Source organism: Notolepis coatsorum (assembly GCF_963971535.1).
Source record: "Notolepis coatsorum genome assembly, chromosome: 14".
NCBI lineage: Eukaryota > Metazoa > Chordata > Actinopteri > Aulopiformes > Paralepididae > Notolepis > Notolepis coatsorum.
In genome coordinates this window covers 12,159,264-12,185,021 of record NC_140178.1, presented here as the reverse complement: position 1 = coordinate 12,185,021, position 25,758 = coordinate 12,159,264, and the positions used below count along the sequence as shown (strand labels likewise).

The following is a 25,758-nucleotide window of genomic DNA, read 5'->3' as shown; positions in this document are numbered from 1 at the left end:
CCACCCACCCCCTCCTAATGTACAGTCCCCTCCCCATCATAGTCAGGATCTATGGGTAACAGTACTGTATATTTGCATATCGTATATGTCACAAATGTAACAGTACTAAATACCTGTATGTCCCTATGCCATAAATGTCATGTATGTTGTGTATGTCATAAATGTCACTATGAATTGAAAATGGGGGACTCTGATGTAAACAGGACAAACGTCTTTCTCTGGTCTGCATCCTATTGAGCCGTACTGTATTGTACCCATTTTGCAATCTGTTAATAACGTTTTCATTCATTCGTTCATTCATTCGTTCATTCGTTCATTCATTCATTCATTCATTCATTCATTCATTCATTCATTCATTCATTCATTCATTCATTAATTCATTCAATACTGTAGCACTCAAGTTCAACACTGTTTTGACAGACAATGTTACTTATGATATTTACTTATTTTTATGTCCCTTAGCTGCCAGAGTTGTACCTTTCCTGCTGACTTGTTGTACAGAACTTGTAAGTCGCTTTGAATAAAAGCTTCAAGCTAAATGAATAAATGTAGAAATAGACATGTATTTCTAGGAGAAGAAGGGGGACCCTGATGTAAAGAAGACAAACGTCTTTCTCTGGTCTGCATCCCCTTAACAATTGTGTGTATTGAGCCCTACTGTATTGTACCCATTCTGCAATCTGTTAAATAAAGTTTTCATTCATTCATTCATTCAATCATCAAGTCTAACAAACCGTCACGGTGCAGAGACACTTCCTCTTGTCACCAGTAGGTGGCAGCTCTGCCCTTCTGTATTATCACAGCAGCACCCAGCGCATGCAGAGCGGCAGAGTGTGTGTTTAACTTTCCTTCTCCTCGAGTGAATATTTTCCCTAACGGGGTTGCACTTCCGCGTTCGGTTTGCGCGATCCGATTGGCCACTGACGTTTCTGGTCATGTGACATGTGCGCCAATCGTGTGACGCCGGTTTCTATCACCGGAGGAGCGATTGATTGATTGAAAACTTTATTAACAGATTGCAGAATGGGAACAGTACAGTACAGCTCAATACATAATTGTTAAGGGGATGCAGACCAGAGAAAGACTTTCGTCTTGTTTACATCAGGGTCCCCCATTTTCAATTCATCATAAATGAAGGTCCGACTCCTGGGTAGTGTGATCACCGTTGAGCAGATTGATGAGGCGGGTCAACCTCATCCATTCCACATTTGAAACCCAAATCACGGAAAGAAAATGATTAGAGTGGGTATGTCACCTTCCTCACGAGTCATGACACAACACAACTGCATTATACATCTGTCATAGTCTCAATTCTCGAAGTCAACTTCCTGTCTTTTTAACTTTCTGTCTAAGTGCATGTCTATGTATGGCTTGGGGGAAACATGCACTTAGAATCACCAGAAAGGCTTTCGAAATAGTGAAATGTTGACCTCAATATTTTCAAAACAAATTATATGAAAAGGTTATGAAATTAACAAGAATGTGATAAAATATGTAATAAAAACGGAGCTCAACGCATACATTTGATCGTAGAAATCCGTTTGTTTCCCCAATACCAAGATGGCGGCGTTCTCGTGAGTGTCTGCGAGAATACCTTTCCCAAGTTGACTTGTATTAAAACTCTTCGGAGTTGTGGGATATTTTCAATGTTTTAGCTCATTTTGATTTAAATTGTATAATTCCCATTTTAAAATGTTTTACCATGGTATGTTTGGTATCCTTTTTTTCAGCACAGTATCTAACATATGACCTGACAGTTAGTTTTCATACTGTATATACTGTATAATGTACAACACAAAACCGGATTGAGAAAATGTGTTCTTTTTACTATGAACCAATGCAAACATATTCAATCAAGCATATAAAACAGTGGAAATGCACCCTCAGGTAGCATATTTACATAAACAAACAATTATTTTCTCCATACACAGGTAATAAACACAGACGGAATTAGTGAGAGAGATGTAGTCAGAATAGTGTAGAGAGAGAGAGAGATGTGTAGTCAGAATAGTGTAGAGAGTGAGACGTGTAGTCAGAATAGTGTAGTGAGAGATATGTATAGTCAGAATAGTGTAGAGAGAGAGACGTGTAGTCAGAATAGTGTAGAGAGAGATGTGCAGTCAGAATTGTCTAGCCGCCTGGATGTTGATGACGACCGGTTTTTTGTTCCGTGTCTTTATCTCCCTGGCCATCTGGCACCAGGAGCACCACACACAGAAGCAGGAGGCGCAGACATCTTTACAGATGGACCCCTGGAGGCAAGAAGAGGGAGCAGAGTTGGTGGCGGTCGCTGTAGTCCTTTTTTATTCATTCATTCATTATATAAAAGGTGGCGGTACACTGGGCAACTTCCTTTGGGCAATGTGCTTGCCAACAGGAAATTACTTGAGACACGGGGGAAAATATCAGCCCGATCTTGCATAAAATATGTAAATTAAGTACTGATGGACCACAGGGAAATGTTATAGCCATAAGTAATATATTGACCAAGTTCCCCTTCTGGGGATCGAACCCTAACCTTAACCCTAACTGCATGTCTTAACCATAACCATTAAGTGAATGTTAGCACTAACACTAATGAGACTGTGTCAAAAATATACAACAGAATTCATCTGAGTCACAAGATGTTCCAGTCAAATAGATTCACAGAGTGATTGATTTACTTTAACCCTTGTGCCTTGTTAAATAACTGACAGAGTTGTCTTAGTGCATGAAAATATTGCATCACGTTCAAGGTCATAAAAAACTTAATTTGTAATATTTCGTTCCAATTCTTTTTTTATGAATACCACTATGAACCTAACTCAACATATCTATCAAAGATTCCAAATATTTCGGTTTGTAGGGTTAGGGTTAGGGTTGGGGTTAGGGTTGGGGTTAGGGTTAGGGTTAGGGTTAGGGTTGGGGTTAAGGTTGGGGTTAGGTTAGGGGACTGTTGAGCAAGTGTTGGGGTGGGCACGGGCACAGGGATGAGATTTTACCTTCTCCTAATCTTTCTGTCTGGGTAACCCTAACCCTAACCCTAATATTGTTAACTTTTGTGTTAGAGGGTTTCAAAATCGAATCTTTTCAAATTCTGTGAATATATGGAAAATAAGCAAACAGACACAATTTCATGACATAATAATCAACACAGCCATCGTTGTACACAGAAAGTCAGAAACACAAAGAAATATAGGCAAAAAACACAAAATAGTTGCTAAGGGGGCAGAAGAGTTAATAATACACCTTACAGGGAGAACTGTGTAGGGGGGGGGACGTACATATCATACATATTAAACAGAGAAATGATAATAATGCACAGAACCTTGATTCCATATTTTTGGCGGATGGCAACCCGCAGGCTCAGACTAGCAGGAGGGGCAAAGAGTGGAATGCCGCAGGCTGACAGGGCGGCCGGGCTACAGATGTCCAGCAGGGGGAGGCACCTGCTCTCTCCAAACTTCCCCGTGGTGGTGCAGGCGAAGCAGGGACAGCACCAGAAGGCGTAGCAGCCTGAAGAAAAAAATAGATAATTGATAATGTAATAATAACTTTCTTAACCCTTTCTGCACCAACCCCGAGATTTCTCTGGTTATCTCGCCAGCGGGTTGACCGCCAACTCAGGTTCTCATAGTTTTTTCTTTTATTAGATTTTTTTATTCTATGCTGTCTCACGGACCTCTGCGTATCATTGGGACTCATTCTGAGACGCCGAGAGTGCAATACCGGCCAAATCCTGCTAGGTGGCAGTATCGCCTACCCTTTGAAACCTTATTTCACACAGTGTCTTACATCGTATATGGTACGGGCAGATAATTTAGACCAAGCCAAGTGAATCGCTTCATCCGAGCACTTTGAAACGCATTCAGCACACTGCATGCATATTTTGTGCCAGTTCATGTCAGGGACCCGATGGACATCAATACTGGAAATCGCGATCAGACAATTGGAATATTCTTTTTGGGATACCTCCTAGTAAAAGGTAAGGACTATATGATATCAATCCTACTTTGATCCAACAATGATTTCACATCGATGGCAACGATCAACGTATGTACTGTAGTATTAAAAAAAAAATGCCGCTGCTGACGATCAGAGCATCAAAAACGACCCCCCCCCCCCCCCCCCTTTGATGCATTCATGATGAAACATACCTATACATAAATACCTATTATATACCTTTGATTTGGAAATAGTCATGTGTCCAGGCGAGCAACGCAAACTCCTTTAGCAAAATTCACATATCGCTCCATAACGCAGTTTCCAGGAATTAGCCAGGATCACTCTGAAACTATACAATATTCACCACGGGATAACACGCGAACGTATACCTGAACATTTTTATTCTTTTTAATATTTTGGACAAGGGATAGTTACTGTCAAATGAGCCATAGTATTGTCTCCATAGCTATACTAAGTATAGAATATAGATATAGCCCTGCAAACACTGCGACGCACAGTGAAAATGCCTATATTTTAAAGGGGAACTCCAACATTTTGGGAAATTAGCTTATTTAACATCTTCCCTGGAGTTAGACAAGAAGATACATACCTTTTTTGTCTCCGTGCGTGCATTTTAGCTTTGGGAATAGACGCTCCGTTAGCATAGCTTAGCTTCATCACTGGAAGTGAGGCAGGACAGTAGCCTTACAGTGTATTGCAAGGTCTGACATTGACCAAACTTGATATGCATGACCTTGGTGGGCTCTAGGTCAACTCCTGAAAAGGGGGTCAATGTCAGACTTTGCAATCAAAAGTTAGGGGGCTAATAACCCTTGCCATAATTTCAGTGCGCCCCCTAACTTTTGATTGCAAGGTCTGACATTGACCCCCTTTTCAGGAGTTGACCTAGAGCCCACCAAGGTCATGCATATCAAGTTTGGTCAATGTCAGACCTTGCAATACACTGTAAGGCACTGTAAGGCTACTGTCCTGCCTCACTTCCAGTGATGAAGCTAAGCTATGCTAACGGAGCGTCTATTCCCAAAGCTAAAATGCACGCACAGAGACAAAAAAGGTATGTATCTTCTTGTCTAACTCCAGGGAAGATGTTAAATAAGCTAATTTCCCAAAATGTTGGAGTTCCCCTTTAAAGCGTGGCACATTTTCTACAGGATGAGGATAATAGCTGGCGCTCAAAGTGTTATGGGGTGAAATTCTTTCCCCTGTTGCCTCCTCCGATACATGTGCAGTCGCCGGCCGCTATCACTATGAAACATTCCCAGTTTGTTATATAAACTATAAGAAAAAATATATTGCAAGTTTTCAGAAATGTATGTTTATATATGCAAATGAAGCACTTCCTCATTAAATATGCTTACATTTGCATATATTGCCAAGACACAAATCACCAACATGGATAATGCCAGATTCAAAAACTTGGTTTTATTTTGTTGATACGTTCAAAACTAAACTTGGCACCTGGTTTTGGTATAAAATGTACTATAAACCCGGACCCGGCTATGAATGATATAGCAACAAACCCTTTTGTAATTAGAAGCAGGATATGGATAGGAAGACATGTGGAAAGTTTGGTGTGTGTAGGTAGTGGTACTAGGGAAATGGAGTTCCATGTCTTTGTGTGTAAGTAAAATGCATAAAAACTAGTTTTTGAGAAAACACCCTCAAAGTTCTGTATTGTAATGGTGATGTATGGACACAATCAGACAAAAAGTAAGTAAAATAAACAACTAATTGTTTGTTTTCGATATTTTATTGCCACTAGTTTGAAATAAGACATGTTAAGGAACCAAAATATAACAAAATCGCAATATGGAAAAAAAAAAAAGCAAAAAGGCGATTTCGGGGGTCTCGCATTAAAGGTACTTTGTTCATAGTAATTATCAATCGTCGTCCGTGACGGGCTCTAGGTGAACGTGCCAGAATGGAAATAGTGTCCCAAGTCACGAGATATGACAATATATTCCATACATTTTAGGAACATACCAGAATATAACCCGGGACTGGGTGGTATAGACGGAGACCTTTACACAAGGGCGTAATTTTGTTTTCAATGGTGGAGGGGACACATTTGGGGGTGTGGTCAGGGGTGCGTTGGCGATTTCATACCCATGTTGCACTGTGTTTTAATTAACTTTATTAACCGATTGCAGAATGGGTACAATACAGAGTACGGCTCAATACAAACAATTGTTAAGGGGATGCAGACCAGAGAAAGACTTTCATCTTGTTTACATCAGGTTCCCGTCTTATTATTATTATTATTGGATACAGGAGTTTGGGTACCAAGAGCTTCTTCAAATAACGTTATCTTATCCATCATTATTCCAAGATAAACTTCATGAACTGTCATTATGAATTGAAAATGGGGGACCCTTTACACTACCCAGCCGACCCGAGTGCTTAGACCTCTACACTATTGTTGGTGGGAGATTTTAACTTGAACTGGCTAAATAGTAACTTGGAACACAGCAACATTATGGGAAATGCACATACCGTCTTCCCCAGAGTCATATAAGAAAATAGATACCAATTTCCTCTCTGTGTGTTCAGTAGAAAGCTATCTGGCTGCAAGCTAGCCTAGCTTAGCACAAATTAATGCATATCCGCTTTCATTAATTTGTGTTAAGCTAGGCTAGCTTGCAGCTGGATAGCTTTCCCATAGTAATAATAATAATACATTAGATTTATATAGCGCTTTTCCAAATGCTCAAAGACTCTTTAACAAAACTATACAATACATTACAGTTTTGGTAGAGAGGGGAAAATGGGTTGTTCATGTTGTTGGGGTCAAAAAGTTCATGGGTTGAAAGGATAAAAAGGTGAGTTTTGAAGGCTTGTTTAAATGATGAAAGAGTGTCTCCATGACGGATATGGTTGGAAAGGAGCGTTCCAGAGGATGGGGGCAGCTGTAGCGGAGGAATGTTGGCATGTTCCTTTAAACAAAGGCTAAATAAATAAAGATTGTTTTTGAACCAGGCATTTCAGTTAGGCTACTGTCGATTGGTATGAGCAGGCTTGAGGCGTTGATACTCACATGTACTCATGTCATCGCAGCAATCTAGCAGGCTTGAGTCCCATTCTTGAGTCCCAGTCATCTGAGGCTGCTGTACTACCACTGCCATGGTCAAAGATTAGCCTGCATACACAACATCGACATATTATTACATTATAGCAATGAAACCTCATTAGTAGTAATATAGGCAAGATTCATTAGTAGCAGAGTGCATGATAGTAAAAGACAGTACAAATATTAGTCTTTTTTTTTCTTCTTCATTTCAGATATTGAAAATGAACATTTTATTTCTCATCATTTCCATTTAACTTCTAATACAATCTAGAATGTCAAAGTAGACAAGATTTTTCATTATTAGATTAGATTAGATTAAAATGTATTGTCATTATACAGCACAAGTACAGTACAACGAAGTTTAGCATCCAACCAGAGTGCAAATGTAGCAGTAAAGTGCAACAGCAATATAAAATGTACAGGTGATAAAACTGGGTACAAAATATACAAATGAGTACTAGTGTGTATACGGAGTGTCGTGCTAATCAGATGTATTTACAGAGTTGTAGTATAATATGTACAGTGGTACAGGTATAAAGACAGTATGGTAGTAGTCACTGTCCAGCAGCATAACTGATATGTACAGATATACTGTAGATATTGTATCTACAGATATGTAAAAGGACTATATGCAGGTAAATGAGGTGTGGATAGGTATGTGGTCAGAATACATATATATATGGTAAGGTATACAGCATTATTGTACATGCTATGAGTTATATGCAGGTGTATACGTAAGTATATGGAGGAGTTATATGCAGGTATATACAGACAATATGGATATATATTATGCAGTAAATATAAGAATATACTGTAAATATAAATATTGCTATATACAGCACTGTCGTACATCATGCTATCATACAGAGTATATGGGTAGACTATAGCATGAGGCATACTAGTCTTAGTAGCTTACCTCTGTTCCCTTGTTGATGAATCGGAAGCTCAGCGAGAGTGAAGGGAGATGATGACCTGTGCTCTTCTGAAGCTAGAAGTCAACCACAGACACGCTGCAATTTATCTGGTCCAGAACTGAGAGGGAGGTATGTGGATAACGACTGAAGGCACCGCAGGTATGTATGTTGGGCAACTGCTCGCATACGAATGCTGCGAAACTTGAATTGAAAGAAAGCAACACAAATGTACAACATAACAGGTTAGGTGTGAGATAAGACTATCCATGCCACTCCTTCTAAATGGGATTTTGCAGTCTCCTCTGGCCGTCCCTCTAGTCGAGTGATGCCAGTAACTAGTTACTAAGTAACTAGTTACTCTAATCTGATGACTTTTTCAGTAAATAGTTATCCAACTTACTTACTTTTTACAAGCCAGTAATCTGATTACAGTTACTAAGTGGCTGTGTGTTACGATACGTGGTGGTAGAACCCAAGGCAGCAGGAAGAATAAGCAGGGAGATGAGGCAGGAGTCGATGATCACAATTCAGAGTGTTTACTCAAAAGTACAACAATAGGCACAGCCGTGCTGACACTTACTATAAACCAAACCTAACCAGAAAATGGACATAACACACGAAATCAAAGATGACAAAAGAGAAACTAATATACACTTACTTTTGGACAGAGCAACACTAATAGGACGAAAGTTTGATACATACAGCACAGGAACAACGATGAATGATACAGACAGCACAGGACCAGGTAACATGAAGGAATGTCTCCACACCCAGGCAGGGGTGAAGCTCCAGATTCTGGGCCCCATGAAAGAATGTATTAGTTGGCCCCCAGTGAATGCGAGCGCGTGTAAGCGCGCGAGCGGTTTTTTTTTTGTGTCATTTTTTTATTGATGAAAACGCATAATATGGTTTTTACCTATACATTCGGATCAGCAGTTCAGCACCTGCACTGTTGGTGGGTGAGCCTAGTAAAGGATGTCGCATCGCGTTCATCTTCAATGAATGGACCAATGCAATAGTCTACCAAAGCCCCCCCTCTCTCTATATATATCTCTCACACACACACACACACTTCAGAAACAAACATAGTATCAATGAGAGCATCAATAATACACCTGAGTGATGTCTAGTAAAAAAATAAAACATTGTTTTGAACACACAAATGTTCACCGTTATTCATATAGCCGGACCCGCAAGGCCCGGCCCTGGGAACGTTACACTATATATCACTATATATTTGTACAGTTTGAGTGGACCATTAAACGATTTTCAGTGTGTACATCCTTATTGAAGCGTTCTTATTACCGTGCGTGTTGCGCACACGTGGGAGGAGGGAGGGATGTTCCGGGTGCCGGGTTGTGTGTGTGTGGGGGGGGGGGCGAGCTGGCCCGAGCTGTCAATCTCGCCTCAGGGCCCGTGGGGCATTCCAACCGCCACTGATGCCACTCCTTCTAAATGGGATTTTGCAGTCTCCTCTGGCTGTCCCTCTAGTCCAGTGATGCCAGTAACTAGTTACTAAGTAACTAGTTACTCTAATCTGATAACTTTTTCAGTAAATAGTTATCTAACTTACTTACTTTTTACAAGCCAGTAATCTGATTACAGTTACTAAGTGGCTGTGCGTTACTATTTAGTTACTATCTCATAATGCTGATGATAAGAGAGCCAGGGGTACAGTCAGCTAGACCGGAGATGGGACGTGCGCCCGCGCACGCACACATGAGAATAACAAACTATAATACCATGTTCTATATTACACAACGGTTTTACAATTTAATTTTTAATTAAAATTATATTATATACATTTTCTATTTTATTTCGTTTGGGAACCACTGTCCTAGAGTGCCTGAGCAGTGGACAGCTGTGACCTTATATGGCCTGATGGCTGATGACGTCTCATGATGACCTGTCTGAGCAGCCAATCATGATTTATGACATTATGCACTTTCAATAAAGCATTATTTAAAAAAGACTGTTGTCATTCTTATGTTGTGGCAGCAGCAGGGGGGACGAGATGACTTCGTAACCTAGTTACTTTCTTTAGTTACTTTGATAATCAAGTCATCAGTAAAGTAACTAGATTACTTTAGGAGTAATCAGTAATCAGTAATCAGAAATTATTTACAAGTAATCTGTGGCGTCACTGTACATTTTGTCATTTAGCTGACGCTTTTATCCAAAGTGACTTACAAGTTATATATCGCATAGCTCTGCTCAGCGTCATAGTGCATTACTCTTCATATCCAGTATTGAACTGAAATAAATTCAGTGTACCTTTACCTACCATCATCTGTCTGGCCACACCCCCATCCGCTACCTACATAAGCAGGGGTGTGGCCATACCATCAGCTCCTTCTTCAATTTTCACCACATTGAGTGCCTGTTTACACCACTTTAAGTTTGCTGAATCATTTTTGAAGAAAGTTGGAGCTGCGTTAACATTATCTCTTGTTTTTTTCTCTCTCTCACAATTTTAAGTAGAAAAAAGCTAAGTTATAATGTTTTCTTCGGGGGTCGCGCTAGCAACGTCACCCTTCACCAGCGGTTCTCCATTGCCGCCTCCGCCGTGCGTCTTGGGGCGGGATTGACTCTGCGGTCGTGGCAGGCAGTCGCGCCCGATCGGCGTCCGGTGGATAGCTTGCCTCTCCAAGGAGCTGGTGTACCAGGGGCATCTCCTGTGAGATGGCCTGGTTCCTGCTCTGGTTCCTCCGCCGCCGGGGGGCCGTCGGCTGATGGGCAGACGGCTCCTCTGGTGGCAGAGGATCTGAGACGCAAACGTTTCGCCTCTGCTCGCTCCCGTCGTAGGAGGGTGGCTTGCAGGGGCGAACGGCCTGGTTTTGGTGAGCTGCTGGAGCCAGATGAGGGTGCTTCTGCTTCTCCGTGGCCGATGGAAACGGAGGATTTCATGGTGGGAGCAGAGGCGCTCTTATTTGACGCCCCGGTGGGGACGCATCACTCTCCCCCTCTCAGGGTGTGGCAGGGGGTGGTATGTCTCCTTGGGGTCCCTCGTATTCTGATGTTGGGTTAGAACCTCCGACTCAGCGACGAGATGCCCTGCTATCAGCCACATCGGATGGTGGCACTGCAGTGAGCGGTAGCCTCTTGTATGTGAGGGACGCGAGCTTAGTGGAGGAAGGTTCGCATGGGGAATTACGTGCCTTGTTCCCGGAGCTCATGGCGGCAGTAGCCGTCGCTAATGGCGTGCCACTGCCGCAGCCACTGCCTGCTCCTGTCCCCGATGACATGATAGGTCATCTATGGCAACGTCGTCCTGTGAGGGAGACGGGCGTTGTCTGCCCATTCTTCCCCTCAATGGAGGCCTACGTGCGTCAGGGACAGGTGGTCTCCCACATCACTGGGCTTACCCCTGCCTACGTGCAAGTCACGCGGGTGGCGGGTTTGGTCGAGGGAATGAAGGATTGATTGATTGATTGATTGAAAACTTTATTAACAGATTGCAGAATGGGTACAATACAGTACAGCTCAATACACACAATTGTTAAGGGGATGCAGACCAGAGAAAGACTTTCGTCTTGTTTACATCAGGGTCCCCCATTTTCAATTCATCAGGAAGGGGTGCCTCGGCTTGATAGACCGATGGCGTCTCTCCTTTGTCCTGAGGTGGTGTGGGAGCCGTTGCGGAAGCCGGTTCCCCAAGGGAAATCGGCTAGGCAGTTGGCCAACTGGAGTGACCAGTCGTTTATCGCCGGGACTCAAACCCTAGCTGCGACATCCAACATCGCGCAGCTAGCGCGGTTTATGTCCGGGATGATGACGGGCGGTACGGTGCTGGACGAACAACAACAAGTCCTGCACGCCCAGGCGGCTGGAGCCATCCTGCATCTGATCCAGCTGCAGGCCATAGCCGCCGGGAAGATACGCGCCCTGGCCACTCTGTCCCAGCGCCATCTTTGGCTGGAGCAGGGCGAGAGTACCGGACAGGAAGAAGCTTCCCCTGCTTACGGCACCCCTCTCCGATGCTGGGCTCTTCGGGTCGGCGATGCAGCTCATGACGGCAGCCTGCAGGGATATGGAGGAGGAGCGTGCAGTGCTCCAGCCCCATTTCCCCCCACCCGATGTCGCCGGTGGAGTTCGACGGAGGCCACGTCGTCGGGGACCCGCGACCGTCGCCACCGCCACTACCAGAGATGTAGTCAGAATAGTGTAGTGAGAGAGATGTAGTCAGAATAGTGTAGTGAGAGAGATGTAGTCAGAATATTGTAGTGAGAGACGTGTAGTCAGAATAGTGTAGTGAGAGAGGTGTAGTCAGAATAGTGTAGTGAGAGAAGTGTAGTCAGAATAGTGTAGACAGAGATGTGTAGTCAGAAATGCTCCTTTTGTCATCTGTCTAAACACAGTTTAGAGTGTTTTTCTTTTTGTTTTGTTTTTTACATGTATATCTTTTGTATTTCACCTCAAGTGTTGGCGACTCTTTTCAGTCTAAATTCATCTGTTGGATCATCGTTTGTTTTGTCTAATGAGAAGAGGATCATCTCAATATTTCTATTCTATTCACACAATGTCATTGACCTAAATGTTTACGTCATACACCATCTATTAGCCACAGGGATGAAAATAGGGATGTTTGTCTGAGTTGGCATTGTTGTAAGAGGAGATCAGTTTCATAACTGTACTGAACTCGTTTTCATTGTTGTTAGATGAGAATGCAATTTCATAACGGTACTGTTCTAAATTTAGTTTCCCTTGTTGGAACAGCTAGAAAAAACGAGAGTTTTATCACTACACACACACACACACACACACACACATTTTTGTATGTGTATATCTGTGAGGACCCCAGGAAGAATAGTCAACACGTTGATGATGACTAATGGGGGTCCTAATAAACATAAACATAAACACACACACACCTTTCTCCACCCTACCGATGTCTATCTATTATCATCTTCTTGACTTAATGTTTCATTGTTCCAGGAACCGTCCTTCCTAAGCAGGGGACTGTATTTGGAGAGTGGGTTCTGCAATCAGCCTAGTGTTAAGAGGGGGAGCAGGCATATTGTACAGATAATGGGATCAAGGGGGTATTATGAGGCTCCCTGAGTCACTCTGGTCAGTATTGTCATCTCTCTGTGTATCTCTCTCTGGTCAGTATTGTAAATGGTAAATGGCTGCTTTTTTATCCAAAGCGCTTTACAATTTGTTACTCACATTTTACCCGTTCACTCACACATTCACACACCGACGGCGGAGGCAACCATGCAAGGTGCCAACCTGCTCATCAGGAGCAATTAGGGGTTAAGTGTCTTGCTCAAGGACACATCGACACGCTGCCCGGGAAGAGCGGGAATCAAACCGGGAACCTCCGGATTGCCAGACAACTGCTCGAGCCACTGTCGCCCCACTGTCGTATTGTCATCTCTCTCTGTGTCTCTGGTCAGTATTGTCATCTCTCTGTGTCTGACCAGTATAGGGAGGTGTAGTCTTGTTAAGAGTTAAGGTATACAAGTGTCCTCAGTTGTATTATTATTATTATTATTATTATTATTATTATTATTATTATTATTATTATTATTATTATTATTATTATTATTATTATTATTATTATTATTATTATTATTATTATTATTATTATTATTATTATTATTATTATTATTATTATTATTATTATTATTATTATTATTATTATTATTATTATTATGTGATATATACTGTATATGTGTTCAATGTATATATTAAGAGTGCAGTAATGCTGTTGTAACACTATGGGGCGCTCAAGCACAAGGTAGAGGCGCACATTTGTGTCATCATGCTGAGTTTATAAAAGGGGTGTGTCCACCTGCTCAGCTCTCTGTCTTGAAGTTCTAGCTGCACCTTGAAGTAGCAGGTGCACGCACGCTACAGCAATGTTTATGCCAAAGTAAAACAAACCAAGCCAAAAAGGCTAAAGAGTTCATCGTCTCTCATCGATTCCTTTCCTCCGAATGCAACGCAAGATAAGCTGCAGTCATTATCTTAACAAGTCTGACGTCACTTTAGTTTTCCGCACGGTCCACCCATATAGGGATTTATCATTGGGAAAATGTATTATCGGCTATTGTAATAATTCTGCCGCATGAACATTGGCAAGCTTTCCATTTTTGCACAAAATGAGTTCCCTTCTATCATTATTGTTTAAGCATTTTTGGTTGAAATAAAGTTAGTTATAAGGTTTTTTATTTGTCGTTAAAAAAAGAACTACGTGGGCGACTAGGTGGTGTAGTCGGCAAGGCGCTCGCCACCAACGCTGGAGACGCTGGGTTCGAGCCCAGCTCTCGGCGTTGCTACCAGCTTGGCTGGTTGTTCATACTAACACAATTGGCAGTGTTAGGGGTGGGAAAGCTGGTGGGTGGGTCCTGGTCGTTGTAAACAGTGACTCCTACAGTTCGGTCGGGGCGCCTGCTCAGCGAGGAAAAGATCTAACGGGGGTAGTGTGACCCTTCCACACGTTACACTCTCTCAGTGAGAGTCCGCGCTGCCAGGTGAAAAGAAGCGGTTGATTGGCTACACATGTGTCGGAGGAAGCATGTGATAGCCTCCACTCTCCCAGACCGACTGTAGGGGGTAGGTGCGCAGCGACCAGGAAGGGGAATGGGGATTGGCATAACGACTAACATTGGGATGGGAGAAAAACGTAGGAAAAAGGAGGAAAAAAAAAAAGAAAAAAAAAAGTGGTGGAGAAAATAAAGGCTAGCATATGAATTGTAATTCCTGGTTAAAAAACGAATGAAAATGGATGGATTATCCAAGGGGGGGTCCTGGGGGGGGGGGGGAGAAGAGCGAGTAAGAGCATATGTATGTATTGGATTGGATTGCAAGCATTAGGTATATATCTCGTAAACTACATTTATATTGATTCAAATGGAATGTATAATCCTGTGACTTACTGTGGATATTTACTGTTAATGCTTGTGTGTCTAATTTTATGTCATGTTTAAAAAAAATAAAATAAAAAGTTCCCTCCGTATCTACCGTACAAACTGGTGACATGGCCTCCTGTCTCCATAGCGACAGCATGCCAAAATACCCACCAGTCATCTATCATCACACATGCTCTGTACAGTTCACCTAATCCCTGTTCATAATGAGACTCAGTGCCTCTCTCTCTCTCTCTCTCTCTCTCTCTCTCTCTCTCTCTCTCTCTCTCTCTCTCTCTCTCTCTCTCTCTCTCTCCGCTCCATTGTGGCCTTTACTTTGCCTGTTCTAAAGCATCAGGAAAGTATGGATATGTGCCAAGTAAGGGATAATGTATACTCTGTCATTGTCGCAAAATAATTGACCGACACAGAGTTTAGAACACAGACGTGTTCTAAACGTAGTGAAGGTCAATTATTTTGCAACAATGACAGAGTATAGCTATACATTATCCCGCTTATTACATGGCTAACTTACTAACAATATACCTAATTCATTTGACACCATCGACAAGACGAGATCAAATGCAGACACAGTTGTTCTGTGGCTCCGTCCGCTGTCAGCCCAAATAAAGTTATTATTATCGCCGGCAGGTGTGTGGACTGATTGCACTGATGCAGTGTGTGTCAGTGGGCTTGATTGCTCCAGCTACGAACAGCGGTCATTATTGCTCGGCAGAGGTCTGTTATCGAGTAATAACGGACCTCTGCCGAGCGCTATTGACCAATCGCAATCAAGCATTTCATATAAATATTAGCCCAAAGGAAAATAGTCAATTACGCATGAATAGTACCCCTCAGTAAACCGGAAGATTTACTTTCTGGTCCTAATGCATGAACATATTTTATTGATGCATTTTGAAATGACAAAAGTATAAAGTAACTGTATAGGTGCAGAGAGAGAGAGGGGGGGGGGGGAGAGAGAGGTAGAGAGAGGGGGACGGAGGGGGGGGGGGGGGGGGGGGTTTGTTATTGTTTTCGGCCTATCGTGACCTAGTTGAGTCACAGGGGGCACAGTTAAGATGGAGCAGGTTGCCGTGAGCGCTGGGGTGAGTCGGCTTCTGAACCATAAAGGTCGTTAGGCCAAAATCAATCAGGTTACAGGGAACCATGTCAAGAGAGAAGAGGCTATTTTCCAGATTATAATTACATAAAGAGCATCAGAGAGTGAGATTAAGGGGACAAAACACTTCATGTTTAACCTTTTATTTACCCAGGGTAGGTTGTTCTCTGAGCACGGATGATCTTTTTCAGCTACGCCCTGCTTCACATTCACTGTTTCCAGACCCCTGACCTAGAGGACCTCTCTCCCAGTCCAGACCCCTGACCTAGAGGACCTCTCTCCCAGTCCAGACCCCTGACCTAGAGAGGACCTCTCTCCCAGTCCAGACCCCTGACCTAGAGAGGACCTCTCTCCCAGTCCAGACCCCTGACCCAGAGGACCTCTCTCCCAGTCCAGACCCCTGACCTAGAGGACCTCTCTCCCAGTCCAGACCCCTGACCCAGAGGACCTCTCTCCCAGTCCAGACCCCTGACCTAGAGGACCTCTCTCCCAGTCCAGACCCCTGACCCAGAGGACCTCTCTCCCAGTCCAGACCCCTGACCTAGAGACGACCTCTCTCCCAGTCCAGACCCCTGACCTAGAGAGGACATCTCTCCCAGTCCAGACCCCTGACCTCTGACCTCTCTCGCTCCACGTCTCCTCACAGGCGTCGTGCAGATGAGAGGTCAGGGGTGGTTAAGGAAGGGGACATGTAGGCCTAATGTATGGAGATGTTTTTCATCCACGTGCTCTTGTACAACCCCATCATGTCTGACTCTGTGTGCATGTTATGCTTGTTCAGTTTATTATTCAACGTTTTGTGCCCTGGCTTTCTGGAATAACTTCTTTTTTTTTTATGCAAGAATGTGCTTTAAAACTCAATGCATTATTCTGTGTTTTGGATTATTAGAGCTGCAGTAGGCAACTTCGGAGAAGTTTAGCAAATAGCAGTTATGAATAGAGGACAGTTTAGCAGTTATGAATAGAGGACAGTTTAGCAGTTATGAATAGAGGACAGTTTAGCAGTTATGAATAGAGGGCAGTTTAGCAGTTATGAATAGAGGGCAGTTTAGCAGTTATGAATAGATGGCAGATTAGCAGTTATGAATAGTTATGAATAGAGGGACAGTTTAGTTCGACGAATTGTGCACCATGACAATTCGACGAAAGGTCATAAGCCGGGATTTGAACCCGTAGCGTCGCGGTACGTAGCTGAACCCACCCTCTGTTTGTTTGGCTTCCAGTCAAAGTGACTCTGAGGAGTGGCGTGCAGGTGTCCGGGGGGGGTCTGTCCGAGGCCTACAACAGCCTACAGTTCCACCTGCACTGGGGCAACGGCTCTGAGGTGAAGGGGTCCGAGCACACGGTGAACGGCAAGCGCTATGCCATGGAGGTACGGGTTCAACTAGGGATCAGACTGGGGGAATGGATTGCACGGTGCTAATTGCACCCTTACTTACAATTCATTATGAATAAAAAATGGGGGACCCTGATGTAAACAAGACGAAAGTCTTTCTCTGGTCTGCATCCCCTTAACAATTGTATTGAGCTGTACTGTATTGTCCCATTCTGCAATCTGTTAATACAATTTTAAATCAATCAAAGACCTGCTGTGCTCACAGCCTGAATCAGACAAAATAGGCAATCTCACTGACCCTTAGCTGCCAGAGTTGTACCCTTCCTGCTGAATTGTTGTACAGAACTTGTAAGTCACTTTGGACAAACGTGTTCAGCTAACAAAAACAATTGATATTTCCAAATGAGAGGAATGTGTTTTTATCTGGAATCAAACAGAGCCCCCAGGTTGAGGGACAGTCGACTCACCGGTTTGAGCCAAGATGTCGACCATTGTCGACTAACGAGGCAGTAGCCACACCGGAGTCATCTGTTGAGCTGTTGGTCAATAACATGCTTTGTTTCAGTTGGCATCTGGAGAGCAGACTCGTTTTTCACGGAACTAAACTGGCCCAGTATGTTTGTATCTCAATAGGGAGGTGTAGTCTAACGTCACTGGTTGTTCCACCCGTATAGGGAGTTACAAGAAGATTTGGTCAAGAAACTAATGAAGGAACGGGACAATGCTTTAAAAATTGCCACAAAATCAAAGCTGTCTCACGATAGACAAACATTTTTAATGTTGAGAAACAAAACAACAAGGGAACTGAGAAAAGGAAAAGCAGATTTCTTCATCTCAATTATTGAAAATGCCCACGGTAACTCAAAGGTTATGGAGTCAGATCAAGAAATTAACTGGTCAAAACAAAGCTGCAATTAAGCCAATTGAACTGAAGGTCTGTGGCCGCAATAGCCCAAAGCTTCGCAGTTCAGGACAGTACTCCTAATCTGCCATCTACTGTCAATATTAATGAACCAGCAGTCGTACCAAAATCAGTCACTGAGATAGCGGTTGCAAATATAATTACATCCATCAAATCCTCAAGAGCTAAGGATATATATGGCATGGACACACTCATGCTGAAAGAGATAAACTCCTCTATAGTGAAGTCACTGACCCATATAATCAATATGGGTTTCAATCAAGGGAGTTTTCCTAACCCATGGAAGCCTGCAGTTGTGGTCCCTTTATTTAAAAGTGGTGACCCTCTCATGACATCCAATTACAGACCCATCAGTATTCTACCCATAGTGTCCAAGGTGTTTGAAAAACTGATTGCCAAACAGGTCACTGATCATCTCAATAACAGCTCCTTCCCACTGCACCCAATGCAATTTGGATTCAGGGCTAACCATTTAACAGAAACAGCAACATGCTTCTTTTTAGAGAGAGTTAAGGCTTCAATGGACAGGGGTGGGGTTGTGGGGGCTGTGTTCCTTGATCTAAGGAAAGCTTTCGACACTGTTAACCATACTATTCTACTCCAAAAGCTGGTCAATTTCAACTTCTTGTGTATTGAGCCGTACTGTATTGTACCCATTCTGCAATCTGTTAATAAAATGTTCATTCAATCAATCACCTGCGCTGTGATTGATTGAATGAAATTTGTACTGTACTTTACTGTACATATAAAACCATTGAAACAATAGGAAAGAAAATGCAGGTGCGTTGAAAAAGGAGTCCAAAGAAGTGGGCGCAGAGGAGTGTTTTGAGCCCCAGGTGTTCATTAACCCCCGCATCGCTTCCCCTCAGATGCACATCGTGAACCTCAAGTCGTCCTACGGCGGGAACACGTCGCTGGGCATCGCCGACCCCACCGGGCTGGCTGCCCTCGGCTTCTTCATCGAGGTGAGGATGTGTGTGTGTGTGTGTGTGTGTGTGTGTGTGTGTGTGTGTGTGTGTGTGTGTGTGTGTGTGTGTGTGTGTGTGTGTGTGTGTGTGTGTGTGTGTGTGTGTGTGTGTGTGTGTGTGTGTGTATGTGTATGTGAGAGAGAACAGGGTACAATAGACTCGGGCGCTATACCATGACTGCGTTTTGACAGGAAATGCGACTAACTCACCTGCCAGTCGGAACGCCTTGACCGCCCACCTGAGCAACGTCGCGCTGAAAGTTAAGAGGATGTTTCGATAAATCATCTCCTATCAGGCTGTCTGTAGGTTCAACAAGTTAAATCATCTCCTATCAGGCTGACTGTCTGCAGGGTTCAACAAGTTAAACCAAGACCTTTTAAGGCTTTAAATGGAGAATTAGGAACGTAATACTTTTTAAGACTTGTTAACCCTTTCACTATCACACTACAGACGGTTAACCCTTTCACTATCACACTACAGACAGTTAACCGGTCTGTGTCTGTGTCTCTGAGGATGTGTCTGCGTCTTTTTTCTGAGAATGTGTGTCTCTTCTTTGAGGATGTGTGTCTGTGTCTCTTCTTCTTTGAGGACGTGTGTCTCTTCGTCTCTGAGGAAGTGTGTCTGTGTCTCTTCGTCTTCAGGTCAGCACGCGTCCCTGCCAGCAGGCCTTTCGCTGGACGATCTGCTAGAAGGAGTGGATCGTACCAAGTACTACCGCTACATGGGCTCCTTGACCACCCCCGCCTGCAACGAGGCTGTGGTTTGGACCGTGTTCAAGGACTCGATCAAAATCAGTAAAGATTTGGTGAGGTTTCATTTCATCATAGATGTTAGCTAGCTGGCACCACAAGTCTCAAGAGAGATGTAAATGATCGACCACAGGAAAAAAGGTACATAATGTACATTATGTTATATCCTCAATACGTCTTGTATAAGTCAGCAAAAGTCAAAATGTGACCGGGAGTCGAACCAACAATGATTGTAGTTGTGGGTGAGTGCTCTCACCACTTGACTAAGCCTCCCACCCTGAAACAAACACAGCTCTCACCACTTGACTAAGACACTCACCCTGATACAAACACAGCTCTCACCACTAGACTAAGACACCCACCCACCCTGATACAAACACAGTTTTCACCACTAGACTAAGACACCCACCCACCCTGAAACAAACACAGCTCTCACCCCTAGACTAAGACACCCACCCTGATACAAACACAGCTCTCACCACTTGACTAAGACACCCACCCTGATACAAACACAGCTCTCACCACTAGACTAAGACACCCACCCTGATACAAACACAGCTAACGGTTATGGTTAGGGTTTGGTATTATTAATTATTAATTAAAGGTAACAGTGTGGTTAGGGTTCTGGTTAGGGTTTGAGGGTTCTGGTTAATGTAACAGTGTGGTTCTGGTGTCCTGGTGTCTTGAAGCCCCAGGTTCGCTCTCCAGCAGGGGAACTCGAACGTTTTCTGAGAACGTAAAAAAGAAAATTATAATAATAATATGTAATATAATGTACTTATTTGTAATATGTACACATTGTAAATGTTTTATAAAATACGTTGATATACTACTCAGTAGGCATGGCTATAACGTAGTTTTACTAGTTCATAATTACATGTTTGAAGTGAGATGGGGCTGTTGCTAGGTAACGCGTGTGAAGAAAAGGCTAACAGCGGCGCTGTCCCACAATCCTCTCTGTTTGCTAACCGCCTGACCTCTCCCCGGCCTCCAGATTGACCTCTTCAGCAGTCAGCTGCATGTCGGGAACGTGTCCTCCACACCACTGATGACCAACATCTTCCGGCGCGTCCAGCCCGCTCAGCCCGTCACCACCACCGTCACCACCAACACCACCGGCCCCACCCCCACCACCAGCTCTGGCTCCAGAGCCGGGTTCTCGCTGGGCCTCATCGTCCTGAGCCTGCTGCTGAAGACTGTCTCCACCTAGTGGCTGCTGTGAGGAGCGTCTCCAACTAGCAGACAAACACTCAACAAACACTCAACAAACACTCAACAAACAATGACAACGAGAAGAGATGGTGGCTTTGTGCCTAATTTAATTTAATTGGATGAAAGGTGGTATTTGTATTTGTATTGTATTTTGTATTTATTTATTAACACAGAGTTAAACAAAAGCATAAAGTTGCCTACATTTGCATAAATAAAAAATAATTTGCATATTTCTCAGTAGCATACGTAACAGATCTCAGTAGTATACGTTTCAGTAGCATACGTGACAGCTTTCAGTAGCATATGCGACAGTGTTTGTATATACGCACAAGCTTTTCACTAGCATACGTGACAGATTTCAATGGTATACGCAGAACTTTTTCAATAGCATACGTATGATTTAAGTGACGGTATATGGCCTAATCGGGCCCTCATATGTGTGTGTGTGTGTGTGTGTGTGAAGACGCAGTTTATCAGCAATTGCATACATAATATGGTTTATAGACACAATAAATAAGAATAAACTAAAGTGTTGTCACTAGGGATGGGTACCGAATTCGGTACTTTTGAGGTACCGAACCGAAACATGTCGGTACTACCGAGTATCGAATCAAGTGAGAAACCGAAAATAAATAAAAATAAAAATAAAAATAAAAAACTTATTAATTTTTTATTTTTTACTTTTTTTTTTTTTTTTTAACTTTTTTCTTTTCATGTCAACGTTCACACGCACAATATATGCTTACCTAGGATTTGACTTGATTCAACAACAAAGCAGTCGGAGCAATGACAAGCCAAAAACTGTCGAAATTGTAGTTATTTGAAGTTTGGATTTTTTTTTACAATTGAGGTAGGTAAATTAAATGTTTTGAGACTAAAGTACTGAAAAAAAGGTACCGTTGGGTACCGGTATCGATTCACAGGTACCGGTACCGGTATCGGTTCAAATGTGAAAGGTACCCATCCCTAGTTGTCACACATGTCAGGCTGAAAACATTGAAAAAGCACTTCACAGTAGGCTAACAAACACTGATGGGTTAGCTAACATCAAGCATAGTAAAATAGACAAAACAGACATTCTTGATGGTTAACTTTATAGTCCCTAGATGGGCGCTACACCAGAATGCTGCATGTAGTACTTAACATCAACAAGGATGAGCATGTCACCAATGCAAACCTGTATGGGGGGCCGCTAAGGTTGAGTGAGAAAGTAGCAGTCAGGAGAATTAAGCTGGCAGGTCACTGCCAGAGACACACGTGTGCTGTGGGAGCCAACACACAGGCATCGACAGCTGTAATGTGAATCACTACCCACCTTCAAAACCACTCTAAAAGAGCACCTACACCTACCTAATTCAAAACTAGCCCCCGTAAATGTCTAAACCCAACCCCCTCCAATGTACAGATAAACTCAGGATTTCAAGGTGCGTATTAATGAACATTAAAAGGCGCTTATTAATCACAACTAAATGTACATTAAAAGTGGCGTATTAATCACAAACTAAATGTACATTAAAAGTGCCGTATTAATCACAAACTAAATAAACATTAAAAGTGGCTTATTAATCATTAACTAAATGTACATTAAAAGGCGCTTATTAATCACAAACTAAATTAACATCAAAAGTAGCTTATTAATCACAAACGAACTGAACATTAAAAAGGGCTTATTAATCATTAACTAAATGAACATTAAAAGGCGCTTATTAATCATTAACTAAATGTACATTAAAAGGGGCTTATTAATCACAAACTAAATGAACATTAAAAGGCGCTTATTAACCAGAGAGGTGTATTAACTATCTTGGTATAAACCATTTACATTTAGTGATGTAGCTGAACGCTTTTATCCAAGGCGACTTACAAGTTCTGTACAACAAGTCAGCATAGATACAACAAGTCAGCAGGAAGGTACAACAAGTCAGCAGGAAGGTACAACAAGTCAGCAGGAAGGTACAACAAGTCAGCAGGAAGGGTTTGATTGAATTGATTGAACATTTTATTAACAGATTGCAGAATGGGTACAATACAGTACAACAGCTCAATACAAACAATTGTTAAGGGGATGCAGACCAGAGAAAGACTTTCGTCTTGTTTACATCAGGGTCCCCCATTTTCAATTCATCATAACATATATGACATACCAGATCTACAAATATACAGTACTGTTTATGAGTACAAAAAGAGTCTAAAAAGAGAGTATATACATTTGAGGGGAAATAAACTGTACATTGGAGGAGGTGGGGTGGGTAGGGGGGGGGGGGGAAACTGTACATTGTTGGGGGGGGGGGGGGGGACTGTACATTGGAGGGGGTTGGGTTTGGACATTTACCGGGGCCAGTTTCGAATTGCAGTCTCCCGTAGGTGCTCTTTGAGAGTGGTTTTGAAGGTGGGTAGTGATTCACATTCCTTTACAGCTGTGGGTAGAGCGTTCCACATTGTTGTGGCATAATTGCGAAACGTGTTTAGTCGCTTGTTTGAGCCGAATCTGGGTTGAACATGATTTGTGGAGCTCCCTCTGGTGTTGTGGTCGTGGTATTCACTGATGATGGTGCACCGCGTCACAGTCACCAAAGGGGCTACCTGCTCCTCTGACATTGCGCCACTGAATGATGTGATGTTTCCTGCAGTGATTTAATATATACTAGACTATCGTTTCGTTTTCTCGAGATCTCGAGAAAATTATCCCGCTATCACGAGAAAACAAATAAAATTAACTCGTTATCACGGGAAACGGAGTAAATTAAATGTATGAATGTATGGCCTCTTAGGGCTTCAGTACTGTACGCCTTTTCTTCTTTGTTAAAATCAGTGGTCTACATGTTCAAATAATAGCTCTACATTCTGACAGCCATCATCAGAAAATACTTTTCCTGGTATCCCGTTCCCACTTCACACAGAGAAGTTGCAGAGCAGGATATCTTCATCTCTGGTCAGAAATTACAGGTAGTATCTAGTCTACTTAGATACACATTGACCCAAACCTTAGTTTAAGAAATCACAAAAAGTCTGCAATAAGGTTAAGTTCAGCTTATCAAACTTCAGATACATCAGAAAAAAAGGCAGCAAAGCTATACCTTCACTCAATGGTTCTTTCTCACATTACACTGTTTGATAACCTGGTGCAATTCACATTCCACCATTCTGAAACCACTTCAATCACTATACAAACAAGCAATACAAATTCTAGACAAGAAACCATTCAGGTACCATCACTGTCACATTCTAAAAAATATATAATCTACTCAATTGGGAAAACCTGATTCTTTATCAAAACGTCTGTCTAGTTTTTAAAATAAAGTGTGGATTGCCTCCTCCTCCTTTGTCTGGTTTCATCAACCTCAAGTCTGCCTCAACCATGGAACACTAGAGGTGCGGCAAGGGGGGACTGTAGGCCTACAATCCCTTTAAAAAAAGTGTATTTGGCCAGGCGGTCTTTTCATATAGAGCATCCCACCAATGGAACTCAATACCTCAAACAATTAGAGTGTCCACATCATATCACTCATTCAAGTGCAGGGTTAGGGAATGGCTCATTGAAAACCAGAATTGTCAACACTGAGGTGTGTGTGTGTGTGTGTGTGTGTGTGTGTGTGTGTGTGTGTGTGTGTGTGTGTGTGTGTGTGTGTGTGTGTGTGTGTGTGTGTGTGTGTGTAAGGTAAGGTAAGGTAAGGTAAGGTAAGGTAAGGTAAGGTAAGGTAAGGTAAGGTAAGGTAAGGTACATTTTATTTATATAGCGCTTTTCCAGATTAAAATCACAAAGTGCTTTACAGGCAGTTACATCACATACAAGATTGTAGAATACTTCAAAAATAAATTAATTAAAATACAATCACACATACACACATGTTATACCACATACATGATCAATTAAAAGCCTCTGTGAGGGCTCGAGGGGCGAGCCAATCAATCAACGTCACGCACCTGAGATTGATTCACAATCAGCTCGTCGGGAGGGTTCATATACGCTGACTGCCTGCCACTCGTTCGGGTCGTTTTGTGTTCACTCATCCTTCTGCTGTACTCCCGAGGTCTCCTGCGCGAGGCGCTTTTGCTTCCCGGCCACCCCGAAGAGTTTAGCTGTTAGGTCTCCTGAGCGAGACTCTATCGCTTCCTGGCCACCCCGAAGAGTTTAGTTGTTAGGTCTCCTGAGCGAGACTCTATCGCTTCCCGGCCACCCCGAAGAGTTTAGCTGTTAGGTCTCCTGCGCGAGACGCTCGCTTCCCGGCCACCCCGAAGAGTTTAGCTGTTAGGTCTCCTGCGCGAAACGCTCGCTTCCCGGCCACCCCGAGGAGTTTAGCTGTTAGGTCTCCTGCGCGAGACGCTGTCGCTTCCCCGTTGGACCTGTGCTTTTGTTTACCTTTGACGTTGCCCCTGGTGAGTCTTTGATAGGACTTTTTCCCCTGAACATTATCCTGGACTCTGGGCTTTCGTCCGCCTTCGCTTGTTATTCCTAAATCCCTTGGAGGAAGTGTTTAATTTCTTCGTTACTGGACTGGGCCCCGTGCTATTGACATTTTCCCTTAAAGGGGACGTTCCTATTTTTTCCCCCTCAATTCTCTGGACGGCTGTTTTTTCTCCAATGCATTTTTTGTCCTTAAAGGAACAGTTTTGCACATTTCTGTTGTAGAAATAAATACGCCCTTTGTGTTTGGCTAACTCTGATCTACC

The 25,758-nt window shown here is 42.9% G+C and overlaps 2 protein-coding genes across 2 annotated transcripts; one reads left to right on the top strand and one right to left on the bottom strand.

Moving 5' to 3' along the window:
• Positions 1-1,805: 1,805 nt before the first annotated feature.
• LOC311240416 (cornifelin homolog A-like) lies at positions 1,806-8,637 on the bottom strand. The gene is made up of 5 exons (XM_084329002.1): positions 8,331-8,637; positions 7,929-8,127; positions 6,980-7,081; positions 3,308-3,495; positions 1,806-2,252 (listed from the first exon to the last, which is right to left on the bottom strand). The coding sequence occupies exons 3-5, from the start codon at positions 7,065-7,067 to the stop codon at positions 2,121-2,123; spliced, it is 408 nt and encodes a 135-aa protein (XP_084185128.1). The 5' UTR covers positions 7,068-7,081; positions 7,929-8,127; positions 8,331-8,637; the 3' UTR covers positions 1,806-2,120.
• A 3,060-nt stretch (positions 8,638-11,697) lies between these two features.
• On the top strand, positions 11,698-21,085 carry LOC311240415 (carbonic anhydrase 4-like; the record flags this gene model as incomplete). Its single annotated transcript, XM_084329001.1, has 6 exons — positions 11,698-11,707; positions 16,547-16,564; positions 17,124-17,272; positions 19,028-19,123; positions 19,773-19,931; positions 20,870-21,085. 6 exons carry the CDS (start codon positions 11,698-11,700, stop codon positions 21,083-21,085), a joined length of 648 nt encoding a protein of 215 aa, XP_084185127.1.
• Between the last annotated feature and the right edge of the window lie 4,673 nt (positions 21,086-25,758).